Source organism: Rhinatrema bivittatum, chromosome 2, assembly GCF_901001135.1.
Source record: "Rhinatrema bivittatum chromosome 2, aRhiBiv1.1, whole genome shotgun sequence".
Lineage (NCBI taxonomy): Eukaryota > Metazoa > Chordata > Amphibia > Gymnophiona > Rhinatrematidae > Rhinatrema > Rhinatrema bivittatum.
In genome coordinates this window covers 459,101,895-459,119,132 of record NC_042616.1, presented here as the reverse complement: position 1 = coordinate 459,119,132, position 17,238 = coordinate 459,101,895, and the positions used below count along the sequence as shown (strand labels likewise).

Sequence of the window (17,238 nt, the reverse complement as noted above, 5' to 3'; positions counted from 1 at the left end):
AAGCAAAGGAGTAAGCCTATCCCCACAGAACTGGATCTTGCTCACCACGGATGTGAGCCTGCGAGGGTGGGGAGCCCACTGTCAGGAACTGATGGCCATGGGGCAATGGAACAAGGAAGAGGCGGAATAGAACATAAACCGCCTGGAAGCTCGAGCAGTCAGACTAGCGTGCCTGCGATTCAGCCACAGACTCCGAGGCAAAGCAATTCGAGTAATGTTGGACAACGCGACAACAGTTGCTTACATCAATCTCCAGGGAGGAACCAACAGCCAGCAGATGTCTCTGGAGATAGACCCTCTCATGACATGGGCGGAGATAAACTTACAAGGGATATCTGCCTCCCACATCGCAGGAAAAGACGTCTCAGCAGACTTCCTTAGCAGAGAGAGCCTTGTCCCGGGGGAATGGACACTGGTGACCACAGCCTTCCAACTGATAGTTAATCACTGGGGCCTCCCAGCCATGGACCTACTAGCCACCCGTCTCAGTGCCCAAGTCCCCAGGTTCTTCAGCCGCATAAGAGAGCCACAATCCCAAGGAATCTATACTCTCGTCCAGACTTGGCCAGAGGAAGACTTTACTGTACACCTTCCCCCCATGGCCACTACTGGGCAGGGTCATCTGCAAAATAGAACATCACAGGGGACTAGTTCTACTAATGGCCCCGGATTGGCCAAGATGACCATAGTACACAGACATGCAAGGACTCCTTGCAGGGAACTCTGTGCCTACCTCCACACAGGGACCTTCTCCGGCAGGGCCTGATTCTCCATGAAGATCCATCCCTATTCTCTCTTACGGTCTGGACCTTGAGAGGACTCTCCTGAAGAAGCGCGGTTACTCAAAGGCCGTGATTGACACCCTGCTCTGAGCGTACAAGTTCTCCACATCCCTGTCATACATACGGATCTGGAGAGTATTCGAAGCCTGGTGTGAGGACCGCAGGATTCTCCCGCGGACAGCCAAGATTCCCATGATTCTGGAGTTCCTACAGGATGGTATGAAGAAGGGGTTGTCACTCAACTCCCTCAAGGTCCAAGTAGCCAAACTGACCTACCTCAGAGCAGAAGTGGATGGTATCCGGTTATCAACCCATCCGGACTTGTCCCGCTTCCTGAAAGGAGTTAAAACAACTCTGACCACCCCTAAAGTGGCCGGTGCCTCTATGGAATCTCAATCTAGTATTAGACTTCCTAGCTGGGGCTTCCTTCAGACCAACACGTGGTCTGTCACTACACCTCTTAACATTGAAGACGGCATTCCTGGTGGCAATATGTTCAGCTCGTCGCATCTCCAAACTATAGGCTGTATCCTGTCGGAAACCATTCATTAGGTTCACACCTGGAACCATACAACTGCGCATTGTTCCCTCCTTCCTGTCCAGGAGTAGCTTTTGTACATCCCATTGGTCCTGAGTCCATCTGGCTACATGCTAGGAAATGGAGAAATTACTTACCCGATAATTTGGTTTTCCTTAGTGTAGACAGATGGACTCAGCATCCTGCCTACGGCTGCCCCGGAAAAGGAGAACCTCTGGTAACAAACCTTGAGACTAAGCAAATACGGGTAAGCTGGGGCCTACCCTAGTTCAAGACTCCCACAGTTTGTCCGGTGTCTGCGTTAATTGGTTGAGTGCACTGGTGGTCTCCAGTTTGGAAATTAGTTGAACCAGTTCAAGTTTTACTTAAGTTTACTCAAGTTATTTAAGCAAAGATATATACACAATGGCTTTTCGAAGACAATACTGAAGAGCTGAAGTTACTACAGGGGAATATCTAGAGTGATGTCAGCTTTGAAATATGACTTCCCATCTGCTAGCAGAAGAGCACAATACCCATTGGTCCTGAGTCCATCTGTCTACACTAAGGAAAACGAGATTATCAGGTAAGTAATCTCAACATCGTTTGTTTTCTTTGGTATTACTAGATGTTTGGAGGTTTTACAGTACTACTAAGAGTGATTTTTTTTAACTCTGTACCACATGACATACTCTGTTTTTTTTGTTAGCAAAATGTCTTGCTGATGTGTCTATTGATTCCATCACATGGTCTGATCATGCTCCTATCTATGGTGTTTGAATTTTTATTCTTACAAAAAAAAAAAAGTTTAGGCATTTCTGGAGGTAAATGATTCTTTATTGGATAATGAGGATCTTTGTAAACAAAAGTTGATTTGATGGAATATACGACCAAAAAGGCTTATCCAAGCAGACTCTCTCCTAGGAGTTCTCAAAGCTGTTAGGGAAAAAATTGATGATCTGGGAAGTGGCTTAAAAAAACCCCCAAAACAAACAGGAGGAAGGTCTAGCTCTCTGATTCTTTTCACCAATTGAAACAGTTGCATAAAGAAAAAAGGAATCAAAAAAATTTAAAACAAATTAGAGGTGGAAAGAGTTAGACTGAAAGCACTCTATCTTTATGAGATTAAATATCAATTGAACCTTACTAAGCAGAGGTTTTTTGAATTTGGTAATGAAAGCCAGTAAACTCTTGGCCTGAAAATTGAAAGGCACTTGGACTGAAAACCAAATAATTAGGATTAAAGATAAAGGAAGGTTCTTGTACAACAGTAAGATTTAGAGACAGTTATATTCAGTTTTATTGGGATTTTTATTGTAAAGATAAAAATATTCATGATAGGAAATTGATCGATATTTGAATGAGGTCTTTCTCCCATTGGTGCCTTAAAGTGAAAGCTAAACTTGATAAATTACTGTATGAGAAATTGTAATGGCTATTAGCCCATTAAAACTGAACAAATCTCCAGGCCTTGATGGTTTTTCAGCGAAATTTAAAAAAAAAAAAAAAAAAAAAAAAAGTCATATTCCCTAGCGTGTAGCCAGATGGACTCAGGACTAATGGGGTTATGTCTTCCCCTGCTAGCACTTGGAGATGGAGTAAGGTTTCAAAGCTGATGTCACCCTAGATATACTCCTGCAGTGACCTCAGACATTCAGTATCTCTCAGTCTCCTAGCAGATGTGGACGCTATCCCCACACCAGCAGCAGTGTCTCTGGGATTGCAGCGCTACTCCAAAGGAGAAATTTCACCTTCAAATCGAAAAGAAGATCGAGCCCTGCTCTCCTGCAGTGATACCTAAGGGTCCCTTCCCCAGTTGAGAATTCCTGAGAATTTCCAAGATCCGTTGGAGGTGTGCCTTGGTCCGGTAGCCGGCTCCCAGTGTGGACTTTGCTGCTGAAGCAGCTGAAAGGCAGCAGGTGCAGAAGCTGAGCGTGGCGGTGAAGGCCTAAGCCTGCTCCCCCCACAGCCGGAGACTCTCGCTGTACTCACCTGGTCTCAGCACTTACTGGCTAAGTAGAGAAGAACTCCTCAGAACCAGAGACGTGGAAGGGCTTCGGTAAGTCTTTCTGGTCTACTTGCTCCGCACTCCATACAGATATGGTTCCCTATCCTGTTCGGGCAAGGAAAGGGGGTTTCCGAGCAGGTTGAGCAGCTCCCTGGTGGGCTAGGCCTCGCTTCAGGCTCAGTGGACTCTCCACATGGCAATCCAGGGTGCCGCTATCTTGTGCACAGTTTGGTGCAGTGCTATTTCCCCCCAGCCTTCTGTGTGCCTAACGTGTGCTTAAATACATGCATAAGCGCACGCACAACTGGCCGCTTTGACCTACGCGTGCAGAGGTGAGTCTGTGCGCGCTCAAGAGGCGTTAACCAGCTAAACGCCCAAACTACAGAGGTTATGGCCTCGGCAGCAAAAAAGGTCACACTCCCTTTGCGCGGCCTGCCATATTGGGGCTGCACAGTCTGACCTGGAATCCTGCCTATGACAGCACTGTGAGGAGGACTGGACTCTCAAAACTTCTCCAAGCCCATCCCAGTCGGAGGAAGGGTCAGCCACGACTTTATCCGGCAGCACCCCGGACCTGAGCAATTCTGGGGTGGCATCCTCCCTGTGAGAGGGCATTCCAGTGGCCCCTACCCCGGTTCATCCTGGGCCAAATATGGATCTGGCAATCTTTTTTCGTGGTTGGAATTTTTTTAGGACCTCCAAGCCTTTGTCCAGGCATAGTTAGCTCCTACTCCTGCCTGGGCTGAACCCCAAATGGGAAGGCCTTGCCCTCCCAGCCCTGTCAGCATGCCTTGGGACATGCCTCGCCTCACCAAGCATATTCTTGACAGGGACCCAGGCACCATGGATGACAATGGGGATTTGTTAGAGGACGGGGAAATCCCTCCAGGCCTGGAGCCATACCGGATCATGCTTTGATTTTTCCACAGAGATGAATTATCGGCCATAGTCTCCCAGACCCTGAAGATTTTGGGAGTTCTGGGCACAGACCCTATGTCTGAGCCAAAGAGGACCCCCATCCTGGTGTCTCTACGCGGAAAGCCTCTTGCTATTTCCCGATGTTGGAAGCCATCCAGGAGTTGATTGACCTGGAATGGGATGCCCCGGAAGCAAGTTTTAAAGGAGGTTAGGTCCTTGGAGGCCTTGTATCCTCTGAACCTAGCGGGCAAGGAACACCTGCGTTTCCCGAAAATGGACACCCTGGTCTGCGTCATCTCAAAGCAAGCAACTATCCCTGTAGAGGGAGGGAGTGGCCTTGAAGGATGCTCACAATACTGTTAGAATCCATCCTTAAGCAAGCCTTTGATGCAATAGCAATGATACTGCAGATCACTTCCTGTTGTGCCCTGGTGGCTCGCTCGTGTCTGCCCCTCTCGATAGAGGCAGTTAGCTCTGGGGCGCATGCTGGCGAGGCAATTGAACCCACCGCAGCCTTCCTAGAGGATGCAAGCTCAGATCTAGTGCATACATCAGCCAGAGGAATAGCCTCAGTGGTGGCGGCCAGAAGACAGGTATGGTTGTAAAACTGGTCAGTGGACGCAACTTCTAAGGTAAGGTTTTGGAATCCAGTTGATTAAAAGATCTGAGGCTGCACAGTACAAGATGTAGATCTAGTCAGACAAATCTGATCAGTTTCTTTGGGTGACCAGAGAATTGGATTGGGGAAGAATGCTAGATGTAGTGTACTTGGATTTCATTACGGCCTTTGACACAGTTCAGCATAGGCGACTTTATAGAGCACACCCTTGGAATGTGCCCTAAAGTGACTGACTGACTGAGTTAGAAACTGGTTGTGTGAGAGGTGACAAGGTAGTGGTAAATGGAGTTCACTTCAAGGAGAGGGGCAATATTACTGATGTGCTGCAAAGATTGGTCTTTTTCAACATTTTCATAAGCAGCATTGCAGAAGGATTGTTAGGAAAGGTTTGTCTTTTTGCAGATAGACATCTTGGAAGGTGTGGAAATCTTGTGGGATCTAGTGAAGCCCAATGAATGGAGAATAAAATAGAGAATATCATAATGCCTCTGTATCGCTCCATGATGTGACCTCATCTTGAATGAGTAACCAGAACTGCATATAATATCTCAGAAAAGCTATAGTAGAATTAGAAAAGGTACAGAGAGAGGTAACCAAAATGAATAAGGGGATAGAACAATTATCTTATGAGGAAAGGCTAAAGAGGTTAGGACCCTTCAGCTTGGAGAAGAGATGGCTAAGGGGACATATGATTAGAAGTTTATAAAACGAATGGAATGGAACAAGTTGTTTACTCTTTCAAAAAAGTACAAAGACTGGGGGGACACAATGAAGTTACTAGGTAATACATTTTAAACTTTTTTTTTTTTTTTACACTGAACATATAATTAAGCTCTGGAATTTTTTGCCAGAGGAGATGGTAAGAGCTATTAGTGTAACTGCATTTTAAAAAAAAGGTTTGGACAAGTTTTTGGAGATGCAGATATCTACTGTTTATTCTTGGGATAAGCAGCTTGGAATCTATCTACCCCTTGGGATCCTGCCAGGTACTTGTGACCTGGATTGGTCACTGATAGAAACAGGAAACTGGGCTTGATGGACCCTTGGTCTGACCTAGTATGGCATGTCTTACGTTCTTATGTCTGCAGTCTGGCAGCTAAGATTTAATGTTAAAAAAATGCAGAATCATACATTTGGGCTGCAAAAATCCAAGGAGTGATACAGCATAGGAGGTGAAATGCTTCAAAGCACAAAATATCAGGATCTGGGGTGGTTGTATCTGATGAAGTGGCCAAAGAAGTGAATAAGGCAACAGTTAAACGTTACTTGGCTGCATAGGGAGAGGAATAGTCAGCAGAAAATAGGTGATACTGTGTTTTTGTTTTTTTTATGCCTAGTAAGTGGAATACTGTGCTCATTTTTGGAGACCACAACCACAAAAGAATATATAAAACTGGAGTCCTTACAGAGGGTGGCTATTAAAATGGTCAGTGGTCTTCATTCTAAAGCATATGGGGAACAACTTAAAGATCTTAACATATATATCTTAGAGGAAACTCGGGATAGAGAAGTTATGATAAAGACAGTTAAATTCTTCCAAGATTTCCATGTATAGGAGGTGGGCTTCTTTCAACAGAAGGGAGGCTCTAGAATGAGTGGTAATGGGATGAGGGTGAAAGTGAGTAGATTCAAGAGTAATCTGAGGAAATATTTCTTTGCTGAGGTGGTAGATACATGGAACAACCTCCCCATGGAGAGATGGTGGAGACAGGTACTTGTGACTTGTAGATCTAGTCAGACAAATCTGATCAGTTTCTTTGGGTGACCAGAGAATTGGATTGGGGAAGAATGCTAGATGTAGTGTACTTGGATTTCATTACGGCCTTTGACACAGTTCAGCATAGGCGACTTTATAAATAGAGCACACCCTTGGAATGTGCCCTAAAGTGACTGACTTGACTGAGTTAGAAACTGGTTGTGTGAGAGGTGACAGAAGGTAGTGGTCAGTCTCCAGTTCCATTGGCAACGTCAGACTCTCTTCTTACACAGGACGAAGGCTGGCTCAGTCTTGCAAATCTGCTATTGCTGGCCTTCACAGTGTGGATATTGAGTATCCACACTGTGATACTTAATATCCACACTCCTTCCCAAAGAAGTAGAGGATGTTCCGATTTCTGCCAAAAAATCTTCAACCAGAAGATTTTACACTTTCACTTTCTACCTATACTGATTGTGCTTTTTGGAAATGGAATTGGTCATGCCTTCTTTATCTGGCATTAGATTTGAGGGTATTCTCACAGGACAAGCAGGATGGTTGTCCTCACAAATGGGTGACATCGAGGATGGAGCCCACCACGGAAAACTTCTGTCAAAGTTTAACAGAACTGTGACTGGCCCCTACTGGGCATGCCCAGCAAGGCACTGACCCTGCAGCCAGCAGGGGTCTCCCTTCAGTCTTCTTTTTTCCGCGCAGCAGTTGCCACGCGGTGAAAGGAGCTCTCTAACCACGTTCCTGACAGGAATTTGGAAATTAATTTCCTAAGAAAATTTGCCCCTCAGGGGTCTCCCTTCGACAAATTTTTTAGTCATCTTACGGAACCCGGTAAGTTTTTTGCCTTCTTCCATCGACTGCCGTCGATTTTGGCCCTTGAGGCCTGTTGGCACTTACCGATCCCCAGCCTAAATTTTGGCTTCAAGCCATGGCAACAGGGTTCCGCCGTTGTCCGGATTGTACCCGGACTATGTCCATCACAGACCCCCACAGGGTTTGTGTAATGTGTTTGGGTAGTGAGCATGATGTCCTGACTTGCACCAAATGTGCCTTAATGACACCCAAGGGTCGCAAAGCCAGGATGGAGAAGATGGGGCTCCTCTTCCATGCACCCATCCCAACGCCATCGATAGCATCGACGTCATCGGAACCGGCACCGTCGAAGTTGTACCATCATCGTCAACCCTCCGGTGACCGTCCGCCATCGATCGCTTCTCGGCCATCGACTCCCGTCCCTTCCCCGGATGGGCGAGGGGATCGGAAAGAAAAGCATCGCCATCGACGGCACAAGTCTCGGCCTGTCGAGGATCCACAACCATCGACCTCTGCTCAAGCCGAGCCACCGACAAAGAAGCCGCGAACAGACCGGACACCCTCCACGTCTCATTCGCCGGCATCGAGGAAACCCTCACCCTCCCGGGGTGCGGGGGCGTGATCCCACCGGTTACGGTGGTCCCTCCAGCCCTACCTCAGCCTCCCTCTCCCGTCGAGCCGGGTATGGTTACCCCTGGTCTCCGGGCAGAACTGGACCGGCTGGTCCAGGAGGCCATTGAGAAAGCGATGAAGAAATTACAACCTCCATCGGCACCGTCTCAGGCACCGGTTCCATCGCCGCCACCGGCACCGACACCGGCACCGGCTTCGCCACCGAGGAGGGAACCGACCACCGAGCCGTTGATACAAGCGCTAGCACCGCTACTGAGCCGCATGGAGGCGCTCATGACGGCCCTTCCATCGGTGATTCCAGTACCATCGATAACACCACCGTCTCCAACTGGATTCTCATCGGCAGGAGAAACACCGTTCCGGATTCCCCCTTCCGGGGTGGTTCCATCGGTACCTTCTGGTATATCTCCACCAATATATCCTTCGGTTCCATCCATTCCACGCCAGGCACCGATTCCATCGGCAGCACCGAAGCCATCGATGCCATTTCTGGTTCCACCTACGGCACCGATTCCACCTCGGTTTCCATCGATGCCTTCAGAGCCTCAGCCAGGTCCATCAGGGCTACAAGCCCCACATGATCCCTATGATACCTGGGGTGATGATGATACATCTTCTGACACAGATTTGCCTTCGCCACCATCTCCTACAGAGAGTAGAAAAAGATCTCCTCCTGAGGATCTATCTTTCATTAATTTTGTGAAAGAGATGTCAGAAGTTGTACCTTTTCAACTACAATCTGAAGCTGATGACAGACACCAGATGATGGAACTCCTTCAATTTCTGGATGCTCCAAAAATCATCACTTCCATCCCTATACACCAGGTGTTTTTGGATCTGCTCAAGAAAAACTGGGAATCTCCTTCATCAGTGTCCCCAGTTAACAAAAAAGCTGACTCCACCTACCTTGTCCAGTCAGCACCAGGTTTCCAAAAACCTCAACTGGATCATCGCTCTGTTGTAGTTGAGTCCGCCAAGCGGACTCAACTACAACAGAGAAGGCCAAGCGTCTTAAGCCTCACTCTTCTACCCCACCTACCAGGGACAACAAGTTCCTAGATAGTGTTGGACGGAAAGTCTATTATGGAGCTATGTTGATTTCACGCATAGCTTCATATCAGCTCTACATCACTCAATACAATAGAGCCATCCTTAAGCAGATGCAAGACTATGCTGACACGTTGCCAGACCAATACCAACCGCAGCTTCAGGCCCTTCTTCACAAGGGATTTGAGGCAGGGAAGCACGAGATTAGGACTGCCTACGACATATTCGATGCTTCCACAAAAGTTTCAGCCACAGCCATCTCAGCCAGACGTTGGGCTTGGTTAAAGTCATCCAACCTTCGCCCAGAGGTTCAAGATCGTCTTGCTGATTTACCCTGCTTAGGCGACAATTTGTTTGGAGAGCAAATTCAGCAGATTGTGGCGGAGTTAAAAGACCACCATGAGACGTTGAAACAACTCTCATCTGTCCCACCTGAGGTGACCTCCAAGCAACCGCAAAAGAAGGACTCTAAGAAGTCGTTCTTTCGACCACGTCGCTACTACCCTCCGTCAACTAGGGCTCGTCCTGCACGGTCCTCTAACAGGCCTCAGCCTGGTCAGCCAAGAAAGCAAAGACCTACTGTAGCCCCACCTCCTGGGCCTGCGGCGGGCCTTTGACTTCCCTGTACTGAGCACAAACCAACTCCCTCTTCCACACATCCCTGTGGGAGGTCGTCTGTACCACTTTTTACACCGTTGGAAACAGATTACCTCAGATCAGTGGGTGCTCGCAATTATCGCACAGGGTTACCACCTCAACTTCATAACACTTCCACCAGACTCCCCGCCCCTTCAGGCATGGAGTCTAACCAGCCATTTGACTCAATTACAACAAGAAGTATTCCTTCTTCTACAATCAAATGCTATAGAACCCGTCCCTCCTTGTCAACAAGGGAAAGGATTCTACTCCAGATACTTCCTAATACCAAAGAAATCAGGAGGGCTACGTCCAATTCTGGACCTTCGAGCCCTCAAGTATCTGCAAAAAGAAAAGTTCAAGATGGTAACCCTGGGCGCCTTGCTCCCTCTGTTGAAAAAGGGGGATTGGCTGTGCTCTCTCGACCTCAAAGACGCTTATACCCACATTGCGATACAACAATCTCATCGCAAGTATCTGCGTTTTCTGATAGGCCACGACCATTATCAATACCGTGTCCTACCTTTCGGTCTGGCTTCTGCCCCACGAGTCTTTACCAAATGTCTCGTAGTGGTAGCAGCATTCCTAAGGAAGGAAGGTGTCCACGTCGACCCCTACCTGGACGATTGGCTAATCAGGGCCTCCACCCAACAGATTGCTCAATCCTCCCTAAAATTGACAATTCACTCACTCCTTTCCTTAGGGTTTCTTGTCAATTACGAGAAATCCTGCTTGGTCCCATCTCAGACCTTATCCTTCATTGGGGCAGACTTGGACACCTTACAGGCAAAGGCTTACCTTCCACTTCAACGGGTCCAAACTCTCATGTCCCTAGCTCGCCAGCTCCAGTCGCAACACACTGCCACAGCTCGCCAATTCCTCATCCTCCTAGGACACATGGCATCCTCGGTTCAAGTCACTCCCTTGACCCGACTAGCCATGAGAGTAACACAATGGACTCTGCGACACCAATGGATTCAGGCTTTCCAGCCTCTGTCCTCCATCGTCATAGTTACACAAGCGCTACGCCTGTCTTTAACCTGGTGGACGACTCAAGTCAATCTCCTTCAGGGCTTACCCTTTCTCCTACCAGATCCACAGGTAATCCTAACCACCGATGCTTCCCACATCGGTTGGGGGGCCCATGTGGACGATTTACAAACCCAAGGGTTATGGTTGCCAGAAGAAGCCGAACACCAGATAAATTTCTTGGAACTTCGAGCAATTCGCTACGCGCTCAGAACTTTCAAAGATCGTCTATCGGATCAGATAATCTTAATCCAGACGGACAACCAAGTGGCCATGTGGTACATAAACAAACAGGGAGGCACAGGCTCCTTCCTTCTGTGTCAGGAAGCTGCGCAGATCTGGGCAGAAGCCCTCTCCCATTCCATGTACCTCAAGGCCACTTACTTGCCGGGAGTGGACAATGTATTGGCAGACCAGCTAAGCCGTGTCTTCAAACCACACGAGTGGTCACTCGATCCTCTGGTAGTGACCTCTCTGTTTCACAAGTGGGGTTTTCCCCGCATAGACCTCTTTGCGTCCCCTCAGAACCACAAAGTGGACAATTATTGCTCTCTCATTCGAAGCCAACACTCTCAGCCGAGGGATGCCTTCTCCCTCAAGTGGACGACAGGTCTGCTTTATGCATTCCCTCCACTTCCTCTTCTGTCAAGGACTCTCGTGAAGCTTCGCCAGGACGGAGGAACCATGATCCTGATAGCACCCCACTGGCCACGCCAAGTGTGGTTTCCCATACTCAAGGATCTCTCCATCCGCAGGCACATCCCTCTGGGAACGGATCCGCATCTGCTCACTCAAAACGACGGATGCCTCCTCCATCCCAACCTCCAAGCCTTGTCCCTGACGGCATGGATGTTGAAAGGTTAGTCCTTCAGCCATTTAACCTTTCGGATTCGGTTTCTCGTGTCCTGATAGCTTCACGAAAGCCCTCCACCAGAAGATCCTACTCATATAAATGGAAAAGGTACACATCTTGGTGCACTTCCCAGTCCCTTGATCCCCTTTCCTGTCCAATCTAAGTTCTTGGACTATTTATGGCATCTATCGGAATCGGGTCTTAAAACCTCTTCCATTAGGATGCATGTCAGTGCAGTAGCCGCTTTCCATAAAGGCATACAGGGTGTCCCTATTTCAGTACAACCCCTGGTAACACGCTTTCTTAAAGGCTTGCTCCATCTGAAGCCACCCTTTCGTCCTCCGGCCCCATCTTGGGACCTTAATCTGGTTCTTGGTCGGCTAATGAAACCACCTTTCGAACCTCTACACTCCTGTGAATTAAAGTATCTCACATGGAAGGTATTATTCCTTTTAGCTGTCACTTCAGCTCGCAGGGTTAGTGAGTTACAGGCCTTAGTCACCTATCCGCCTTACACTAAACTCCTGCAGGACCGGGCGGTACTCCGCACTCACCCTAAATTTTTACCTAAGGTAGTATCGGAGTTTCACATCAATCAATCCATCATACTACCTATCTTTTTTCCCAGGCCCCACTCCAACTCCGGAGAACAGACTCTGCATACCCTAGACTGTAAACGGGCTCTAGCATTCTATCTAGACCGTACAGTTTCTCACAGAAAGAGCACTCAATTATTCGTCTCTTTCCATCCTAACAAGTTAGGACAACCTGTGGGTAAGCAGGCTCTATCCTCCTGGTTGGCGGACTGCATTTCTTTTTGCTATCAACAAGCTGGCATTCCTTTTCAAGACCGTGTAAAAGCACACTCTGTGAGGGCCATGGCGACTTCGGTGGCACACCTTCGATCGGTGCCGCTTCCTGACATCTGCAAAGCTGCAACCTGGAGTTCTCTCCATACTTTTGCAGCCCACTATTGTTTGGACAAAGCTGGAAGACAGGACTCCATCTTCGGCCAATCTGTCTTGCGTAACCTTTTTCCAACATGATGTACCAACACCCTTCCACCTTCCCGGTAGGGTGCGGATGCCCTTACCAAATTCCACCCCAGTTGTTGTGCCTCTTGCACGTCGTTGGGTGCATTTGGTGAAAGTCGGGACATCCTCAGCTCGGTACTCACCCATTTGTGAGGACAACCATCCTGCTTGTCCTGTGAGAAAGCAAATGTTGCTTACCTGATGTAACAGGTGTTCTCACAGGACAGCAGGATGTTAGTCCTCACGAAACCCGCCCGCCACCCCGCGGTGTTGGGTTCGTTTTAGTTTTTACTTTTTTAGGCACTGCCTGTAGCTTTGAAAATCAGACTGAAGGGAGACCCCTGCTGGCTGCAGGGTCAGTGCCTTGCTGGGCATGCCCAGTAGGGGCCAGTCAAAGTTCTGTTAAACTTTGACAGAAGTTTTCCGTGGTGGGCTCCATCCTCGATGTCACCCATTTGTGAGGACTAACATCCTGCTGTCCTGTGAGAACACCTGTTACATCAGGTAAGCAACATTTGCTATACTGAGCTATCTGACCCCTGTCTTATGGAAGTTAATTCCAATAGACTTAAGAAAGGAAAAAGTGTTCTAAATTTTTAAGCTTCTGAATATGTCTGCATTCCATATTAATCCAGCTATTATTCTTCCTACATTCTTTCTAAGGCCACATGTGCACAATGAAAATGGGCTCTTCTGGGACTATGAGTGCCTTGGCATACTACTTAAAGGGGGCTCATCCTCATTGTCAAGCTTCTCAGCTATTTTATGTTCTTTGATCCCAATAGATTGTCAAATTAACTGTGTAATTGGCTATTGGACTGTATCACACATTATTACTTTCTAGCTGGATTACAGATTTTGTCAAGGCTTATCAAGTGAGAGCCTTGACAGGTTCAGTGGCTCATCTTGGGTTACTTCCAGGGAAGACATATGCAAAGCTGCTACTTGGTTATCAATTTACATCTTTGTCCCATTACTGTTTGGATAGCATGTCATGAGAAGACAGGAGAACAGGCTGCGCAGGACTGCTATCTGAAGTTTCTACTAGTCCACTCTACCTGGCTGGGTGGGATTGTGATTAAATGCTCCTAGAATATAAGATTTACCATACTGGTTCAGACCAAAGGTCCATCAAACCCAGTATCCTGTATCCAACAGTGGCCAATCCAGGTCACAAGTACCTGGTAGGATCCTAAAAAGTAATAGATACCATGCAGCTTAAACTCTTGGAAGAAAGTAAGGGGCTATGACTGCAGAAACTCCTACACATGCTCAGTAAAGTATTTACTGAGCTCTGAGAGCTAGATCCATGTGGGTGCCTTCAGATAATTTCACCCACACATAATGGATAATTCATCTTGCTATTTACAGAGAACCCTTTATACAGGTAAGCAATCTTGCTTTCCTTGTTTATACCTCTTAGTGGATCCTTACTGAAAGCCCATGCTGGGGTATGAGAATGAAGATCTGGAAACTACAGAGCATAGGAGAAAAATCTTTATGCAGACTGAGAGATAACATCCAGTTTACTCGCAATCTTGAGTCTTTTTTGAGATCAGGGTACATAACTTCCAGCATCCTGTCTCCAAAGTGGCTAATCCAGGTTGCAAGTTCCTGGCAGATCAAATAAAGTAGATCTAATTCATGTTACTCCCAGGGATAACAATAGCTTTCTTTAGTCTACCTGGCTAATATGTTATACACTTTCCCTCAAGGATCTTGTCCAAATCTCTCTTAAATCCTGCTTTGCTAGTTGCCTTGATCATGTCCTCTGGCAACAGATTCCACAGCTTGATAATGCACTGACTGAAAAATTACTTTCTATGATTTGTTTTGCATCTGCTGATTCTTATTTCATGGAGTGTGTCCCCTTATTTTAATAATATTTGAAAGGGTAAATAACCATCTCTTTTTTTTTTTTTTTTTTTTTAACTTATTCCACCCAACTCATGACTTTATAACTTCTATCATGTTCCCTGTCAAATTTACATTGTGCTATCCTGGAAAGCAATTGTAAAACTTAGTAGCATTGCTCTCTTGTTTTCTCCCATAGGCTTTTGGGTCACTGGGAGGAGGCAGCACATGACCTAGCTATGGCCTGTAAACTGGATTATGATGATGATGCTAGTGCCCTGCTGAAGGAAGTGCAGCCTCGGGTAAGATGGGAAGACAATGGGGCAGTGTATGCGAGAATCCAAGGATTGCTCTTCCGGAGCTTAGATTCTGTTAGGATGTAAAAATACCTAAATTACCTGTGGTCACTGGCTAAACTGACTTTCCTGTACACACCCGGATCAGTCCAGACAGTGGGTTGAGCCTCCTTTCCAGCAGGTGGAGACAGACTAAAACTTGAAGGATGCCCTATATCAGGACAGAGCCTATCCTCTACCCCTTCAGTATTTGTCTGTTTCCAGCAGGTGTAGCATCTCCCCTTCGGTTCTCTGCTGTAGGCTAGTCAGCTTCTTCTTTCTTTTTCAGCTCAAGCAAGTAGTTCTTTGATTCCTGCTTGTTTTTAGAAACAAAGGAAAAAAAAAAATCTATGAAGGAAATTTTGCCGCCTTTTAGTGCTTTTACTGTTTTTGTGTGGGAGACATCAGTCTCCCAGCTCTTGCCCGGCTCAAGGGGGCTTTGCCCCTTTTGCAGGAGGGGGTTCCCTGCATAGTCCTGAGTCCGTGGACGCTTCCAGGTGTGGGGACAGACGCTCTCGGGGCCTCGTTCCCCCTCTGGCTGCCGAGAGGGTTTTTAACCCGCTGCTGCGCTCAGTAAAAAAAAAAAAAAAAAAAGTTTCAAAGTTTCAATAAGTTGCAGGTACTCACCTACCTCTAACTTATTTGCAGCAGTTGACCAGCTTTTTTATTTTTTTCTGGTCAGAGTAGGGCTAGAACCAGCAGCCAGAGAAGCAGAAGGCAGCAGGTTTCCCGCCTGCTCTCTCCTGCTGTGCAGGCTGTCAATCAAGCTTTTTTTTTTTTTTCCCCAGCCTCTTTTTCTTCAGCCGTGGCTTAGCTATGTCCCTGCTGGCAGCCTGCCTTTCTTGTGGGCTGCCCTCTTCGCGTTTTTCGCAGCAGGGCCTCTGCACTGCTTGCCTGCCGGGTGGGGAAGGTCCCTCCTCGGCAGGACAAGCAAATTTAGCCCTGGCTCCACTCCTTCCGGCATGGCTAGGCCTTTCCCGGGTCGGCAGAGCCCAGGAACAGCCGCCATCTTGGATTTTTCATCGGGGCCGATTTCAGTGCTCCCTGGGGCTGGGGGGCCAGATTTTTTTGATTTAACCCCCGATTTGTCCCCTGCGGGTGCCCAGGAGGGGAATCCTGACCTTCCCTTGCCCCCTCTCCTCCCCCCACCGCCAAATCCAGGGTCCCTTTTTCAGCGGATTTCGTCCTCCTCATGCACAAATCTTATCTAGCTAGCCTGCATGAGCTGGACGAAAGCCCCCCCCAGCCAAAAATCCCTCGCTCAGCGCCGTTGACCACTGGACCGGCCGCGGAGCCCCAGGGACTGGTGCGGGTGGTCCCGGGGGTGCCCCCCCCCCCCCCCCCCCCCCCCCGGTGTCTCCCGTGTCCTTGGACCCCGCTGCTTCCTCGGATTCGGCGGATGCCCCCCCCCCCTAGAGGGGGATGACCTTAGAGCCCTCTGTCTTTTTTGTAAGGAGGAATTAGAGCCCCTCCTCCCTTTTGTTTTGCAGGAGCTGGGTCTGGAGAGTCCCTCCGTGGATAATCTCATGGCCTCGCTCCCTAAGGATATGAACCCGGTTCTGGGAGGGCTCCGGGCTCCAGCCTCGGCCTTTCCCTTCCACCCCATGCTTAAGCTCCTTATCCTGCGGGAATGGGAGGCTCCGGAGGGTGCGCTTCGGGTGGGGCGTGCGATGGATAAGCTCTATCCCCTCCCGGAGGAGGGCTTGGAGCTGTTGTGATATCCAAGCAGACATCACATAATATTAAATAATTAAAATGGCAGTCAATCAAGAAAAATAAACTTAAAAAGCCCCTCCAGCAGCTCTCTTACTCCTCTTCCATGCAGGCCGTGGCAAACACCAGAAGCAGCAGTAGAAGCTAAGTTCTATACTCTTTGTCCTCTTCCTTAGGGCCCATGTCTCTCTCACACACCATATCAGTCATGCCCCCATGACCAGTTTCTGTGTCTCACACACCAATGATCTCCCAAACAGTCTTTGACACACACACACACCAGTCACCTTCCTGAACAGTTTCTCTCATGCCATACACACACACACAGGCTTCCCACTCCCGTGTTCTATCTTATATATATATATATGGGCTTCTCACTCTCATAATCACTTTCTCTGTCTCTCACACACACTCACCAGTCTCTCACTCCCATGCTTGTTTTCTCCACATGCACAGGCTTCTCATTCCCATAATCACTTTCTCTCTTTCTTTCTTTCTCTCTCTCACATGTCACCTGACCTCTCTCATGCATACACATACACACAGGCTTCCCACTCCCATGCATTCTTTCACACACCCCCTCCCCACAACACCAGGCTTCTTACACCCATGCTTTCTCACATACCCAGATTTCTCACTTCCATGCTTTTTCTTTCTCACACACATCAGTCTTCTCCCTGAGCAGTCACTTTCATTGTCTCTCACATATACACACACATCAGCTCTCTGACCAGTT

General features: G+C 47.9%; 1 protein-coding gene across 2 annotated transcripts in view; it reads left to right on the top strand.

Annotated features, from left to right (window-relative positions):
* ST13 (ST13 Hsp70 interacting protein) overlaps window positions 1–17,238 on the top strand; it is a 219,197-nt gene that overhangs the window by 170,525 nt on the left and 31,434 nt on the right. For both annotated transcript variants that reach the window (XM_029590454.1, XM_029590453.1), the window contains exon 8: window positions 14,654–14,756. In XM_029590454.1, the coding sequence (XP_029446314.1) occupies window positions 14,654–14,756 (103 nt within the window). The remainder of the gene's footprint in view (window positions 1–14,653; window positions 14,757–17,238) is intronic.